This window comes from Primulina tabacum, chromosome 12, assembly GCF_025594145.1.
Source record: "Primulina tabacum isolate GXHZ01 chromosome 12, ASM2559414v2, whole genome shotgun sequence".
Taxonomy (NCBI): Eukaryota; Viridiplantae; Streptophyta; class Magnoliopsida; order Lamiales; family Gesneriaceae; genus Primulina; species Primulina tabacum.
Window position 1 is genome coordinate 582,997 of NC_134561.1, and position 16,225 is coordinate 599,221.

A 16,225-nucleotide genomic window follows, 5' to 3' on the forward strand; every position below is an offset into this window, starting at 1 on the left:
GGGCTTGTTGGATTTGTTGGGCTTTCAATTAGTTTAGATTTAGATTGAGATTAGATGGATCAAATCAACCAAAGTCCACATTGATTTTGGGCCAGGCCCACTCTTTATTCTTTCAATCAGCATTTGAGGCCCTATAACACACACATATATATATATAATTCCATAGTATATTATAAGGATCATGGACCTTTCTGGCATGATCGTTTTTCAAGTTTTTCAAATAACTATACTATCTCATTCCCAAAAAAAAAAAAAAAAAATAGTTGTAACCCTGAATGCGACCGCACGATTAACTTTTGTAGCAATTATTTCTTATTTCATATGGATTTACAAAAATAGTTAACTCGAATTGTTATTGAAACGTAATATACGTGAGTTGTATACATGTTTCATATTCTAATACTTCCGCTCAAGATGAGGAGTGAATAAAGTGCACTCACATCTTGGGTAAGATAAAACGAAACGAACAGGCAACAGCAGCTCAGTGAGAAGGTCTGCTAGTTGAGCACTTGAGGAGACATGCAGAATCTTGATAAGTCCATCTTGTAGTTTCTCACGCACCAGATAACAGCCAAGTTCTATGTGATTCGTGCGTTATGATACACAAAGTTAGAAGAAATGTGGATATCAGTTTGGCTATCACACTACAATGTCGCAAGCTTGTCAAGGTGAACCCCCAGATCATGCATGCAGAAGAGATAAAAGCCAGAGTACTTGCTTGTAACATTGGCCATTGATCTATATTCAGCCTCAGCAGAGTAGCTGGATATGGTATGATGCTTCTTTGAACGCCACAAAACCATGGTTTCCTGTTAGCAACCTCCGATTAGTAACCGAAAATGTATTATAATATGAAATGGAAATAACAACTTCTTGTTACAATCACTCTCTCTCACACACACTAACAAATTGTTAGTGACTCATCACTCTATCTAACTGAATGCCTCCTCTAGCCAATCCCCCCCTCTCTTTTTATACATTGTTCTCACGTGCCATCCCTTTTCCTTTTCTGACGTATACGTTTACAATCTTGGGACTATGTTTGTTCATCTCTCCAACTGTTGGGCCTGCTAATTCAGAAGTTTCTGGGCTCAGTGTGTTTGGGCCCGTAACATGCCCTGCCTCTTTAAAAATCGTCTTGTCCTCAAGGCGAAATTCTGGAAATTGCGCTGCAAAATCTTCCTTGTCTTCCCATGTTGCTTCCTCAATGGTTCTTCCTTTCCACTGGACCAGCAACTGTCGGACTATTTTTCCTTGCATTCGCTTATCTCTTTCAGCCAAAATTCTTTCAGGTTCGAAGGAGAGAAACAAATCCGTGTCTACTTCACTCGGCAATTTAACTTCATTAGGACCTCTACCCACTGCTTGTTTTAAACACGACACATGAAAAACTGGATGTATTTTGGATCCTTCAGGTAACTTCAAACGATAAGCCACTTGTCCCACTTTTTTTAGTATCTGATAAGGCCCATAATACCTGGCTGCTAGTTTCTGAAACACCCTCGTGGAAACAGAATTTTGGCGGTGTGGTCGTAGCTTCAAATAAACCACATCGCCTTCTTGAAATTGAACCTCCCTCCTCTTTTTGTTGGCAAACTTGGTCATTCGCTGTTGAGCTCGCTCTAGATTGTGTTTGAGCTGTCTCAATAGTTCATCTCTGTCCACGAGTGCTTGTGATACGGCAGGTACCTTAGTTTCCCCTGGTAGAAACTTAGTTAGCGTAGGAGGTTTTCTCCCATACACCACTTCAAAAGGAGTCATTCCAGCAGCAGTTTGATACGATGTGTTGTACCAATATTCTGCCCAATGCAACCACTGTGACCAGCTCTTGGGTTGCTCGGAACAGAAACAGCGCAGATATGTCTCCACACATTTATTCAGGGCTTCACTTTGTCCATCTGTCTCCGGATGGTAGGCCGTGCTCATCTTGAGTTGAGTTCTTTGTAGTCGGAACAACTCCGCCCAAAATAAACTCATAAAAACTGCGTCTCTGTCACTGACAATTGTCTTTGGGACCCCATGTAATTTGATCACATTGCTTGTGAAAAGTTCTGCCACGGAGGTGGCAGTGTACGGCCTTTTAAGTAGAAGAAAGTGCCCATACTTGGATAGCCGATCAACCACCACTAATATCACCTCATAACCTTGTGATTTCGGCAGCCCGGTAATGAAATCCATGGCCAAGTCTTCCCAAATAGCTGCTGGAATCGCCAAAGGTTGCAGCAATCCAGCTGGTGACGCAGCCTCATACTTTTGTTTTTGACATACCCCACATTCGGACACAAATTTGTAGATATCTTTCTTCATTCTTGGCCAAAAGAAATTATTTGCAATTCGCTTATACATTCGAAATGCTCCTGAGTGTCCACCAATAGGAGTGGTGTGAAATTCGTTCAACAACTTGGGAATCCATGATGAGGCTGGAGGAACAACTAATCTGCCTTTAAAGAGCAAACACCCATTAATCAAAGAATAGTGTTCTAGATAGGGCATCGGCTGCCCCATTGTCGGTCCCTGCTCGGTGTTTTATGTCAAATTCATACCCCAGCAACTTGGCCAACCAGTACTGCTGGTCCGTTGTTGTTATACGCTGCTGCAACAAGTTCTTCAAGGGCTTATGATCAGTTAACACCACAAACTTGCGTCCCAGTAAATAGTGACGTCAATGGTGTACTGCCAAAACTAATGCCATTAATTCCCTCTCATAAGTCGATTTAGACAATGCTCTTTCTGCCAATGCCTTACTATAAAAAGCAATCGGCCGGCCCTCCTGGGTCAGCACCGCTCCTATTCCCACTCCTGAGGCGTCACATTCTATCTCGAATTCTTTAGAAAAATCGGGCATCCCCAATACTGGGGCAGTAACAATGGCTATCTTAAGCTTCTCAAAAGCTCCCTGAACTTTCTCATCCCACCCAAAGTTATTCTTCTTCAGCTGCTCGGTTAGAGGTCTCGCAATCTTACCGTAGTCTTTAATAAACTTCCGGTAATATCCTGTTAACCCCAGAAACCCCCTCACCCCTTTCGTGTTCTGTGGTTGTGGCCACTGCACTGCACTTTCAACTTTCTTTTGGTCCACTTCTAATCCCTGAGCCGTGATGACATGTCCCAAGTACTCCACCTGTTTTAATCCAAACTTGCATTTTTTTTTATTCAACACCAGCTGGTGTTGCTGCAGTAATTTCAACACCACTTCCACATGTTGCATATGTTCCTTCCACCCCTTACTGTAAATCAAAACATCATCAAAGAAAACTAATACAAATTTTCGCAAATAAGGGCGGAATACCTCATTCATGGTAGCTTGGAACGTTGCCGGTGCGTTTTTTAGCCCAAAAGGCATAACTAGAAATTCGTAGTGGCCTTCGTGAGTCCTGAATGCTGTTTTAGGCACATCGGCAGCTTGAACTCGAATCTGGTGGTATCCAGATTTTAGGTCCAGCTTGGTAAAATGTGTCGCTCCGTGTAACTCATCAAATAACTCCTCCACCACTGGAATCGGATATTTATCAGCAATGGTGATGTCGTTTAATGCTCGGTAGTCGATGCAAAAACGCCAACTCCCATCTTTTTTTTAACAAGTATAACGGGGCTCGAATAAGGGCTATTGCTGACTTGTATCACCCCTGAAATGAGCATCTCCTTCACCATCTTTTCAATTTCATCCTTCTGATGGTGAGCATAACGATAGGGCCTTACCGTTACCGGCCCACAACCTTCCTTTATACTTATAGCATGATCTTGACTCCTTCTAGGAGGTAATCCACAAGGTTCTCGGAATACCTCCTCATAGTTGGCCAAAATGTTGTTCATTGCTTCCTCACCTCCCCCTTTTTTCTGTCACACCCCCCTTTTCTCCATTCCACTTGAATACTACTGCCCCATAGAACTCAACCTCACTCATCTTGGCTATCCCTTTGAGGGATACCATGGCCCTACTAAGGGATGGATCTCCTTTCAAAATAACCGTCTGATCACGCCAACTAAATCTCATCTCCATTTTGTTCCAATTCAACAAAACATCCCCCAACGTGCGAAGCCAATCAACCCCCAAAATCATGTCAATACCTCCTAACTCAAATAGATACCCATCAATCCGGATCTGGCACTGCCCCATATCCACCTCCAACTCTCTGCACACCCCCTGACATGACACCCGACATCCGTCCCCAAGACACACCCCAAAAAATACGCTTCTGTCAACCACGAGCCCCAACTCAGTGATTAATTTTTTTGAAACGAAGTTGTGACTCGCGCCGCTGTCAACCATCGCCACTACTTCCCTTCCAGACACCCTCGCCCTCATTTTCAATGTTTGCGGGTGGTTTTATGCCGTTGACAGAGTACAACGGTAACTCAAGGGTGTTGTATTCAACGCTGGTTTCCCCTGCCTCCTCTACTTCCCGCCTCGTCCCCTCGTTCTTTTCCTCCAACTCAACCTGCTCCCACTCGCCATCCTCCCCTTCATCTTCCGCTAGAACCGTCACTCTCAAGCTTTTGTTGGCACATCGGTGCATCGGGTGGTAGGGTTCTCCGCATTTAAAACACAATCCCTTCTCACGCCTGTGTAAGAATTCTTGGTGAGATACCACCCTACCGTCCCGGTTCTTTTGGTCTGGTATTCTCGTCATCCCTCCACCACTACCCCCTGAGTATCCCTGAGACCCATCACCATAGGATTGCGATGTAGGTGAGTTTCGTATTTTCTGCTCTCCTGGGTTTAATGTCCGCATACTGTTAATGGGTTGTGGGTAATTTTTGTTCCGATCCCTATCATGCACTGGGGCCGAATTGGCCCAGCCCATATTAGTTACTGATTTCGCCGTAGTCCCCCAACCCATCCCAATTCTACTTCTTCCTCGATCCACCGCCGTCCCATACAATTCCCTGTCCAGCCCCCTTGCCAACATCATTGCACGATCCACAGTTCGGGGTGTGTGCACAATCATCCTCCGCCGTATCTCCTCCCTCAATCCACTCATAAAATAGCCGAGGCTCTGATCTTCCTGGACCTCACCCAGTTGCGCAATCAAGACCTCAAAACGCTCGATGTAAGCGTCCACCGACTGCTGCTCTTGATTCAATGATGCCATTAGTTCAAAAGGGTTGGCATCAAATCCACTGAAGCGTTTGATCAATTCCTCCGCAAATCTATCCCATCCTATGTTTGGGATTCTTACTTTCATCCATCGGAACCAGTGCATCGTGGTACCATGCATACAGATGTAAGCTAACTTGAGCCTGCATTCCCTTGGTGTTTCGTGGATTTCGAAGTACTGTTCCATTCTTCCCAGCCACCCCAGTGGATCTTCCCCTTCGAATGCCGGTAATTCAATTTTCTTTAAGGCCATTCTCACTTCCTCGGCTGCTTCTTCCCGCCCCCCTACCTGTCGCGCTGCACTCTCGTCCTTCCCGTGCATCTCGCTCCCCTCCCCTGGATGTCCTCCTCCTTCATTGCTCACTACCGTTGCTCCCCCTTGGGTTTTGATCATATGTTCCATCATTTCTTTCAAGCTTAGCAGTCCTTCCACAGCTCTATCGATCTTGTCCAGCCTTCCTTGCACCTGTGACATGTTGTCTTGCACCCCTAGCAACGCCTTTTCCATACTTTCTATCTTGGCTTCCGATCTCGTGCTGGCCATTGTGTTCTGTCGTTCCCTCGGATCCGGCAGGTCGAACCAAATTGTTAGCAACCTCCGATTAGTAACCGAAAATGTATTATAATATGAAATTGAAATAACAACTTCTTGTTACAATCACTCTCTCTCTCACACACTAACAAATTGTTAGTGACTCATCACTCTATCTAACTGAATGCCTCCTCTAGCCAATCCCCCCCTCTCTTTTTATACATTGTTCTCACGTGCCATCCCTTTTCCTTTTCTGACGTATACGTTTACAATCTTGGGCCTATGTTTGTTCATCTCTCCAACTGTTGGGCCTGCTAATTCAGAAGTTTCTGGGCTCAGTGTGTTTGGGCCCGTAACATTTCCCCAATGAAAACACAAAAGCCACTAATTGAACGTCTTGTATCCACACTGCAGGCAGCCCAATCAGGATATGAGAAGAAATATATTGTGAGAGGTGAATCAGAACCATAGAAAATCCCTTGACCCAATGTCCCTTTGATATACTGAAGGACAGAATATGCAGCCTTCAAATGTGTTGTTCAAGGCTTGGATACAAACTGACTCAACTTACCTCTGGAGTATGACAAATCAGGGCGTGTAATCATGAGATATCACAATTCACAGGTGCCCAATCAACCGACGATACACCAGAGGGTCTGAAATAATATCACCACAATCCTGACTCAGTTAGATTCGCATCTATCGGAGTTGTGGAGGCTTACGCCCAAGAAAACCTGCACCAGTGAGCAATTGAATTGCATAATGACGGTGACAGATAGAAATTCCTTGTGAAGAGCGAGCAACCTCAATACCCAAAAAATATTTCAGAGCTCCCACGTCTTTTAAAGGAATTTTTTTGTGAATAATTGCTTTTAACTCTTCACCAGTTTCAACATCATTGGTGGCTACAGTGATATCATCTACACACACCAGGAGAGCAAGAAAAACAGAGCCTTAAGTACATGTAAACAACGAGTTGTCAGACTATGACTGAACAAAGTCATGCCCTATCAAAGTAGAGGAGAGCTTAGAAAAAGCATTACCTCGAACAAGTACTTGTGTAGCTTAAAAGTTGCATTTGATGGCAAAATCTCCCTTTTTCTACTATATCTTGGAGGCAGAGACATATATACTTCTTCATATAAATCACCATGGCAAAAGAGTATTCATTATTCACATCTAACTGCATCAAAGTTCCAATTATAAATTGCACTCAAATCTAACAAGTTCTTAATCAATACTAACTTTGCAACAGGAGAAAATGTCTCAAGACAGTCCACCGTCTCTTGTTGGGTATAACCTTTGGCCAACAACCGGGCTTTATGTCGATGTCAAGTGTCATCGCCTAAGCATTTGGCCTTATAAACCCATCTACACCCAACCAGCACCAAACTTGAGGGTAGAGAAACAATTGTCCAGGTTTCATTCCTTTCCAAAGCTTGTAACTCCTCCTCCATGGCTTGTTTCCATTCAGGTATTGTAGCAGCTTGGGAATAGTGTTGAGGCTCAAGAACAAAAGACACTTTATGAACAAAATCTTTATAGGAATTGGACAATCTGTCAGAGATTAGGAAGAAAGCGAGTGGATGGGGTTGATGAATGAGAGGAAGATGGAGCACAATATAACAATGATAGTCATGCAAGTGCGCATGTTTAGTCTGTGCACGATGCAATCTATTTGTTGTCATGAGACCATTTGAAGGATCGTTAGAGGATCAGACTGTTGAGCTATTCAATTCATGTGAGTGAGAAGTACATTGTAGAAAACAACTCATGAGAGTCAGGACAGGAAGGGGAATCTTTAAAAGGAAAAAGATCTTTGTGATACACATCTATAGAAATGAATACTTGATTAGTGTCAAGAGTTAACGGTTTATATCACTTGTATCCTGGTGGATAACCAAAGAAAACACCTAACAACATCCAATTTTGTGTGAGGAGATTTGATCCATAACACAAACACCCAAACACACCTTCAAATGATATATAAGGGATGTTTACGAAACAGCAAGTACTCAAAGGGAGTTTTATGAGAAAATAATATTGGAAGATGATGCCTTATTTATCAAATAAATGGACGTGAGAATACAACTGCTCCAATATATCAAGGGAAGGTTGGACTGAAAAGTAATAGCTCTAGCCACATTCAGAATGTGTTGATGTTTACGTTCAACAACGGAATTTTGTTTGGGTTTATCAACGCAAAAATGATAATGCAATAATGCAATGAGTCTTTAAAAATGCATTGAAGTTCAGCTTGGATGCCTTATCAGACCTCACAGCTTTGATGTGTAAATCGAATTGTTTTAGGATCATTTAGTAGTAACTTGGAAATATTGTAAGAACATGAGGCATTGTTTTGAGAAAAAGTATCCATTGCGCGATTCCAAGTATTATAGTTGCTGCAGATCAATTGATGAGAAACCAAAACGGCCAAATCAGGATGATGGCCATTCTGGAGATAATACGGATTGCTTGAATCCACAAAATTGATTTGAGCTTGACCAGCGCCAATTTGATCCTGAGCTTGATTTCCTCTCGCCATGGAAGTAGATCCAAAAAAAAAAAAATCTCAACCCTCCTAGCTCTCTGGTACCATTTCACAAGCATAGACAAGAGTGGTGAAATGCTCATTGTATTATTCTGAAGAGAATGTTACAAGATAATGTAGATGAGATTAGTACAGAGCTTATTTATATATTTATGCACGTCATCTATTCTAATAGTATTTTTTCTTCAAAACAACACTTGGAAATTTTAAGATTGAGAGAGGATGGAGATCATGTTGAAAAATAATAAGTAAGGAAGCACATGCAAATCACTTTTCTTATATATCCTTACTTAATCACATTGATGAATATTGTTCTTAGCTTGCTCTCACTGCCTATATATATATTTAATATATATATCAAAAAATATATATATTAATGTATATACATATTCTGACAGTACATGTAATTCAAAAAGACAGCCAAACCCTATATATATATATAGTCTCCTTGTCGGATCCGAGCTCACCAAACCCTAATCCAAATTGGTTTGCAGTCACCCCACCACAAGTACGTAGATGGGTTTTATTCAATTAATCCATTATTTAACTAATAATTAATGTATTTAAACGGCAGTTCAAAAAAGCAAAGCCATTGCCATATTTGGTTAGAATTCTGCTAGTAATCTCTAGCCCACAACACCACGCATGTTTCATAACTGGAAAAAAGCCATTTGATGGTCGTTTTCATGGACAGCTCTCTCTCTCTCTCTCTCACGTATAATGTGTAATAGATGCATACTTGGAAAGAAAGTGTTCTCCATTAGGGCTGCGGCTGCCTGCGAATAATATGGTTCACTGAAGGTGGTTGAGTTCTTTGGAATTCGTGTAATCTTTAGAATATTGCATTCAAGTCGCTCGCCGGGAAATAGAAATACTTTCCGAAGAAGCCAGGTTTGTGACATGAGCATACCGATCATCTTGGGACTCGGGGAGGAAAAATGAGAAGAGATTAAATACTTTTTGCTATTTTTGCTCCCGCTCAGTTTCACATGTTGTGGAGCTTTGGATGCACTTTTGCTAATTGAAAAAAAGGGTCGAAACCCACCAGATCATAGTTCTTGTTTTCCTAGCTTGAAAGTTTTTATGTATTCCCAAGAATCATGATATTTAAGATGCATGTTGGTTGTGTTATCGAAACCTTGTTTTCAAAAAGAAAAAAAATCAAATCTTGAACATATTTTACCAAATTATGTGTAGATATTTCCTTAATAATATCATTTAATTTTCATTTCCGAAACCTTGAAGCTTAATTTCTCCTACACGAGTGTTTTGTTTCCAGATATGCGGATTTCATCGAAGAAGATCCCGTTTTTCTGGTTTTAAGTTTTTCGTTTTCCTTTTTTGTGAGATGTCCCTTGAACTAAAGCTCTTTTTCCCACCATGGAGGAGGTATTTAGTTTTCCTTCAAACCCTTTTTCAAACTCATCATCTCATATTGTTGATTTTTTTTGGGTATGACACGCATATATATTATCAGTGTATCTTGGTCTCTTCCAAGAAATGCAATTTTTCTTCTTCTTTTTGTTCTCTTAGCTGAAAATATGTAATTTTTTCAGCTGAATGAGATCGAGTATGCCACTTCGCCATTATTTTGTTTGGCTTATGTATATATACCGTAATCCCTTCAAGCTTTTTTGCGTTTCCTCTCTTTTGATTTCAAGTATATCATCCAGCTTTGCTCAAGAAACCCTTCGCTTAAAATTTATCCTCCTTTTGGTTCTTTATATCTTGTTGTTATGTACGTACCCCTCCTAGCTTCTGTCTTCCAGTTATGCAAGAACTAAAAACATGTCATGGTAACAAGTTATAACAAAAATTACATCTATAGTACTTTTGGTAGCAGATCGATCGAGAATCAATTTTGTTATGAATAATGATGAGCAGGAAATATGGGAAGAGGAAAGATCGAGATTAAGAGAATCGAGAACAACACGAATCGGCAGGTGACGTTCTGCAAGCGGAGAAATGGTCTGCTGAAGAAAGCTTACGAGCTCTCGGTGCTGTGTGATGCAGAAATCGCACTCGTTGTGTTCTCAACCCGTGGACGTGTCTACGAGTACTCCAGCAACAAGTATTAATTCATTTTTCTCTCTATTTCTCCTTTGGTTATTTCTGATGAAATCTTGAAAATATAATGTTAATGGATCCCGGTAATTAAATTAATTAAGAAATAATTAACGGCACACAGATCTAAATACTCTAAAACCAATATTGTTTCATAACAAAAACAACACCACAAACTTTTATCTGATCACTTCGTTTTTATGAATCTTCTTATGTTATTGTGTTCTATTTCAGATTATATCATTATCTATATTTAAATAATGTATATCATGCTTAATCGTTATTATTCATGTCTTTTAGCGACGTTTGACCAAGCGGTGTGTCGCGAAAGATCAGATTTCTTGTTGTGGATCTTCGTCTATTAATATGAGTAGTATCTTCTATCGGTAGCCTTTAGAATCAAATATATATATTCTAAATTTCACAATTATTTTGCAGAAATGATACTGATTTTGTGCACTACATAATTTTTATAGAGTATATCTGCCACATGACACAGACGGTGCTATATATCAATCTGAGAAAAGAGTTGTGATTCTTTCATAATTTTGATGTCTGAGACTCGCAGTTCAGATTGGACTGTGGGTTTCCATTTCCAGCTTTGTAAAGCTCCACAGTATCAATTTTATGTTTTCCAAGTCCAGCACCGACAAATAAAACTGCGGAAAAAGATAACTCCAAAAGGCAGAATAGGACCAGTTCCTTGGCTAATGGTGGATTTTTATTATTTTTTTTTTTAAAAAAAAAAAGAGGGATAGAATTAATTTACAATAATGATTTATGATTCTATGTAAATCAAGCATAAAATCATTGATTTCATGTTTGATTAAAAGTTTTCTGGGATTTAGGATGCGTTTCGATTTTACGTTGTGGTTTAACCCGAATCTTGGTCCATCGCCTGGATGTTCTTACATGTAGGAAGTAGCTAATCAAGTTTCCAAAGTTAATCAAATACACGATGGGATTCCATTTTTTCCCGAGATAATAGGGTGGGATGTGTTTACAATGGTTTCAAACAAGAGACCTCCTAGCCTCCAAGGAGGAGTATGTTGAAATAGACGATGGGATTCCAAATCATCATAGAAAAAGGTGGTTTTAAAGCTTTCCCATTATGTATTCGCATGCAGCATTAGGGAAACGATCGAGAGGTTTAAAAAGGCCACTGCCGACACTTCAAATGCATATACTGCTCAAGAGATCAATGCTCAAGTAAGAGCTCCAATGCCACGATTCAGTTGCAGATTTCAACAACACAGTTAATTTTTTCTATATTCCATGTCTAGTTTTACCAGCAAGAATCCAAGAAACTGCGCCAGCAGATACAGATGATCCAGAACTCCAACAGGTATTTATCAGTACCTCGACTGAAACTAAATCATATCACACAAAATGAAAGAACCTTAAGTTGTGGAACTAACTTATATTAAGATTTTATTTCTTCAAAAAAAATGATTCAAGGAAGTTAAAATAATGGACTGAAAGAAACAGTGGGAACTTTTAACTGTGAAAACTTGATGTTTCTGTTGGTTTTTCACAGGCATATTATGGGCGACGGATTGGCCACTTTAAATGTGAAGGAGATGAAGCAGCTAGAAACTAGGCTTGAGCGAAGCATCGCAAGAATCAGAGCAAAGAAGGTACATAACCATTCAGAGAGAGCTTACAAGCAAATTTGATCAAGTCTAACATAAATCATACATCTGACCATAAACAAGGAATAATTTGATACATTTGCATGTTCTTGCAATAGTCTAGTTTAGTGATTTTCAATTACGAAAAAGTTGATACCATGATGCTAAAAATTACCTAAGTGACACTGCAACATGGATTCCATTTAGACAATGCTACACAAAACAGTTTCCTAAACCTCATACCTCCACTTCTTACCAAGTTTTGACATTACTCTCGTTTGAACAGCATGAACTGATACTTGCTGAGACCGAGATCTTGCAGAAAAGGGTAATTTTTCTCAATTTAAGTTCAAGATTATGATTGCTTGTCCAGCAGCTTTACATGTTTTTTTCCTGCTATTTTTTTTCTTTTTTTTGTTCTATGATGCTCAATATTTTCTTTCCTTATGGAACCTGCCTTCTTCTGATAGGAAGTTCAGATGGAACAAGAAAATGCCTGTTTGAGAGCAAAGGTGAGTTCTCTTGACAAATATAAGTAGAATAAAAGCATAGCTGGATATGTCAATATGATTCATATGAACAACTGCCACCACCTAAAGAAACTAGTGATTAGTTTAATAATGATGAATGAATGCCTCAGTAAAACAAGAAGATGCTCTCTTGACTTTCAGATAGCAGAAAATGATAGGCTTCAGGAACTAAGCATGATGCCTTCTGGACAAGACTATGCGATCCAGGAATTTTTTGCCTGCAACGTGCTGCAAATGAATATGATGGAGAACATGCCTGCCTATCCAGTTTCTGACAAGAAGACTCTTCATCTTGGGTACTCACGTCTTCGTTTGAATTTTTTTGATGAAAATTTAATCTCATTTTATTACATTATGTGTACCTCTACTATTCAGTGAGTGATATTAGTTTTCCAACCTCTGTTACACTTGGTGTTGCAGGTAGTTGAATCCACTGAAGAATATTCTGAGTTGGAGTCGCTAAATAATAGACATCAGAAGTCTTTTGCATTTCCTAGCGTTTAATGGACCATTTTCGCTGTTTAGGGAAAACTACTGTCTAAAATATGTGATGTTTCAAGACATACAAGAAACATCTGTTTTTACTCAATATTTCCATCAATGATTCTCATCCAAAGGACAAGATAAAAGCAGATGATCCTTCTGTTCCAGGACCGAATGAATCAACATGACAAGGATAAGGCCGACTAATATTAAATGCAACGTCTCAATTCATCACATATAAGTTCAGAAGCAAGCGACTGTACAAAGATGTAAAAGCCGAACATACGCTTATAATCAAATACAAGGAAAGTAGGAGTTTGATAAGAAAGTCGAGTTATTGTACCATCATCATAATAAATTTAGCATATCTTAGTTTTCAAGCAAATCAGATCTTGCCAATAATATAAATCAAACTTGACATCTTATTATAAAATGGTGCATTTTCCACTTCCAGCTTGCGTTCGCAGCTCTTCAGTCTCCTTCCGAGCTCTCTCCAAGTGCTCCCTAAGCTTGGATATTTCATCATTTGATTTCATCTGAGCAGCTTGTGCCGTCGCTTCTGCATTCAGTCGAGCAGCTTGTTCCTCGGCCAATTGCCGCTCAAGCCTTTGAGTGGTCTCTCTGAGCTTTGACTCAACCTATGAAATAACATCACCCAAAAAAGCGATATTGTCAATAAGTACCCATGAGAAATTTCTGAGTGTCACATAAAATACATCAGCAGATTTCCGCGAATGTCGATAACTGGAAAATGACGGCATGAGTGTACAGATAGCAAGGGAAACATAATATAGGTGAAAAAACAAGTAATACCATTTCGGTTATACGCTTTAGCTGCTCTTCATATGCCTTACTAAATTGCTCCTTCCATACAGATATCTCCTGCTTGGAATACCCCTCCAAGGAATTAACTTCAGCAGTTTGATCACGCAGTTTTGCAGACCCTTTCTGTTGAATCAAACAAAAAATGTACAGGTATCACCAGTTACAATTTCCTTGAAGGAACAAACACCAACAAACCACTCACCTTCAGTTCTATAAATATCTCATCTGTATACGGTTTCCCACCATTTCTATCAACAACTGCAGTTACTAGGGAAATAAGTTGCCTGAGTTGTTCATTTATCTTGGATTTATCTTTTGTCTTGTTATCAAAGAGAACGCGCCTGTCCCCACACATTTTAAGAGTTTCCTACTCAAGATCAGAAGTAACAAGAATTACAGAGAGATCATATGAAGTAAAAACACAGAAAATAGAAATGCATGCTTATCATCCCATGAAAAAGATTAAAATAAAGAATGCTTCAAACTAGTTACTTTTTCATTTGGAAAAATAAATATATATAATGGGGAAAAAAGGGTAGCAGGCCTCTATTTATATCAAAGAACAATGATGACTGCATGAATATTCTGCACTGATTATGAGCCAGAAGACAGGTGCAGTACCATATATGCTATTTATCGGTGCAAAATCCCCAACCCAGAATGTTTGAACCAACAAATCAGATGTCAAATAAATATAAAAAAATAAAAAATCAATGTCATGTCAAAGAAAACCTACGTCTAAAATGATGGTTTCCTGCCATGGATGTGACTGTACTGAAAGGAAAGAATGGTATAACTGAATCCATAATCATCTTTTACAAACAAAGAGTGAGAAGTGCAAATAAAACAAGTCTCACGCTTTTCCCTTTAACAAATAAATATATCATGAGATTTTTAGGATGAGAACAATATTTGAAACTTGTTTAAGGAGAAGGCTAGGACCAAAGCATTCATGATTGTTCTACTCTAGCACTTTCTCCTAACAAATGTTTATTTCTTCATAATCGATTAAAAGACTAAAAGAGTCTTTCAAACAATAATTACATTAAAAAAAGGGAGGATTTAGTGAACTTTCAGCCCGTGTAAAAAATTTGAGAAGAATTAATTCGATAACTCGACATATGTAAAGAGCAATGCGTAATATTTGGTAGATTTGATCCCCATGTTCTACCTTCAAAGGCTCAGGGCAATCACGACCCAAATAGTCATCCAAAGTATCATCATCTTCATCAAGGTCATCTCCACCGGTGAAAACGATAATCATGTAGTCGCTAATTTTGCTGCCAAAAAATTTCCGCAAGCTTTCAATGGCAGCTTCTTCTTCTCTTGAAAAGCGAGATCTGACTGACAGGACAACAAGAACAGCATGTATACCATCTTTTGCCATATCGATACATTTAACAATTTCCTTCCCAATGAATTCAGGTTCAGCAGAGAAATCAAATAATCCTGGAAATGCAATGTATTTAAATCCAGGTCAGTCAAAGTATAGAGAAGTATTAAAAGTATGGTCCATAGCACTTGGTTTCTAGGCCATTCCCATGGAAACAGTCTTCTCACTTTGTATGACTAAAATTTGCCATATTTTGGTCTTGCAGTAAATATCTTCAAGCTTCCAAATTATCTTTCACTGTCCCCATATTTTTTTCTCCAAAAAGGTTGGTATATTCTCGTTTACAAAGGGTTATTAAATAGACTGAAAAAATCATGTTACCAGGCGTGTCTATCACATTGAGAATGGATCCATCTTCCAGAAAGGTCCTCTGAAGCTCACATGTACTTGTAACACCTGCAGAGCTAGTCATCGACTTGAACGACTTTCTTCCGAGAATACTATTGCCTGTCGCACTCTTTCCATTACCAGTGCGTCCAACCAGTACTACAGTTCGAACTTCACTTGATGGTGAAGTGAACTCCCAATCATCATCGGCTGTACTTCCCCCCATTCGATGGAACCAACTAAGGTCATCACAGATGAAGACATAGTTATAACTTCAACAAGTTAAATAGCAAAGACAAAAGAACCGGGAATAACCGGATTATTTACGTTTAATCGTCGCATAAACAAAACGATATGAACTTCCAAAAGTCTGTCATAAAGAACAATATGCAAATCCTATTAGTTAACTCTCGAGGTGACAAATATCACATGCACCCATCTATACATACAGAAAACACATAATCAAGCAGAAGATGGCCCTAAAGTTCAAAACCCTTGTTACCCAATTGGAAGAAAAACTAAAACTTCGCCAATAATTCATCACCAGAAACACAAAACATAAGTTAAATCGGGTTGAAATTTCAGGAAAAAACACAAAAATATATCGATGGCATCATCGGAAAGGCAGATAATACAGACATCAAGTAGCATAAATCATATTATTAAAAAAGAAGAAAAACTGAGATCGATTACTGAATCCGAGCTTCGCGGTTGAATGGGAAGAACTGCCTGCGAAAGGGGGGATGGGGATGACTTCGTATGCAAGAATTTTGTCTTTTGAGATTCATATG

At 39.4% G+C, this 16,225-nt stretch overlaps 2 protein-coding genes across 5 annotated transcripts; one reads left to right on the forward strand and one right to left on the reverse strand.

Annotated features, from left to right (window-relative positions):
* The first annotated feature begins 8,929 nt into the window (after positions 1-8,929).
* LOC142521512 (agamous-like MADS-box protein AGL11) lies at positions 8,930-13,040 on the forward strand. 3 transcript variants are annotated; one of them, XM_075624721.1, is made up of 9 exons: positions 8,930-9,072; positions 10,066-10,252; positions 11,373-11,454; positions 11,529-11,590; positions 11,783-11,882; positions 12,163-12,204; positions 12,347-12,388; positions 12,548-12,702; positions 12,827-13,040. In XM_075624721.1, exons 2-9 carry the CDS (start codon positions 10,071-10,073, stop codon positions 12,828-12,830), a joined length of 669 nt encoding a protein of 222 aa, XP_075480836.1. In that variant the 5' UTR covers positions 8,930-9,072; positions 10,066-10,070; the 3' UTR covers positions 12,831-13,040. The 3 variants fall into 3 exon arrangements, with proteins under 3 accessions (XP_075480836.1, XP_075480835.1, XP_075480834.1); XM_075624720.1 differs by lacking the exon at positions 8,930-9,072 and adding an exon at positions 9,104-9,977 and having other exon boundaries at positions 12,356-12,388; XM_075624719.1 differs by lacking the exon at positions 8,930-9,072 and adding an exon at positions 9,630-9,977.
* Positions 13,041-13,093: 53 nt separating this feature from the next.
* LOC142521511 (immune-associated nucleotide-binding protein 9-like) lies at positions 13,094-16,225 on the reverse strand. Of its 2 annotated transcripts, none has more exons than XM_075624717.1 (6): positions 16,128-16,225; positions 15,429-15,673; positions 14,886-15,163; positions 13,917-14,081; positions 13,703-13,837; positions 13,094-13,527 (listed from the first exon to the last, which is right to left on the reverse strand). In XM_075624717.1, exons 1-6 carry the CDS (start codon positions 16,220-16,222, stop codon positions 13,315-13,317), a joined length of 1,131 nt encoding a protein of 376 aa, XP_075480832.1. In that variant the 5' UTR covers positions 16,223-16,225; the 3' UTR covers positions 13,094-13,314. The 2 variants fall into 2 exon arrangements, with proteins under 2 accessions (XP_075480832.1, XP_075480833.1); XM_075624718.1 differs by having other exon boundaries at positions 16,115-16,193.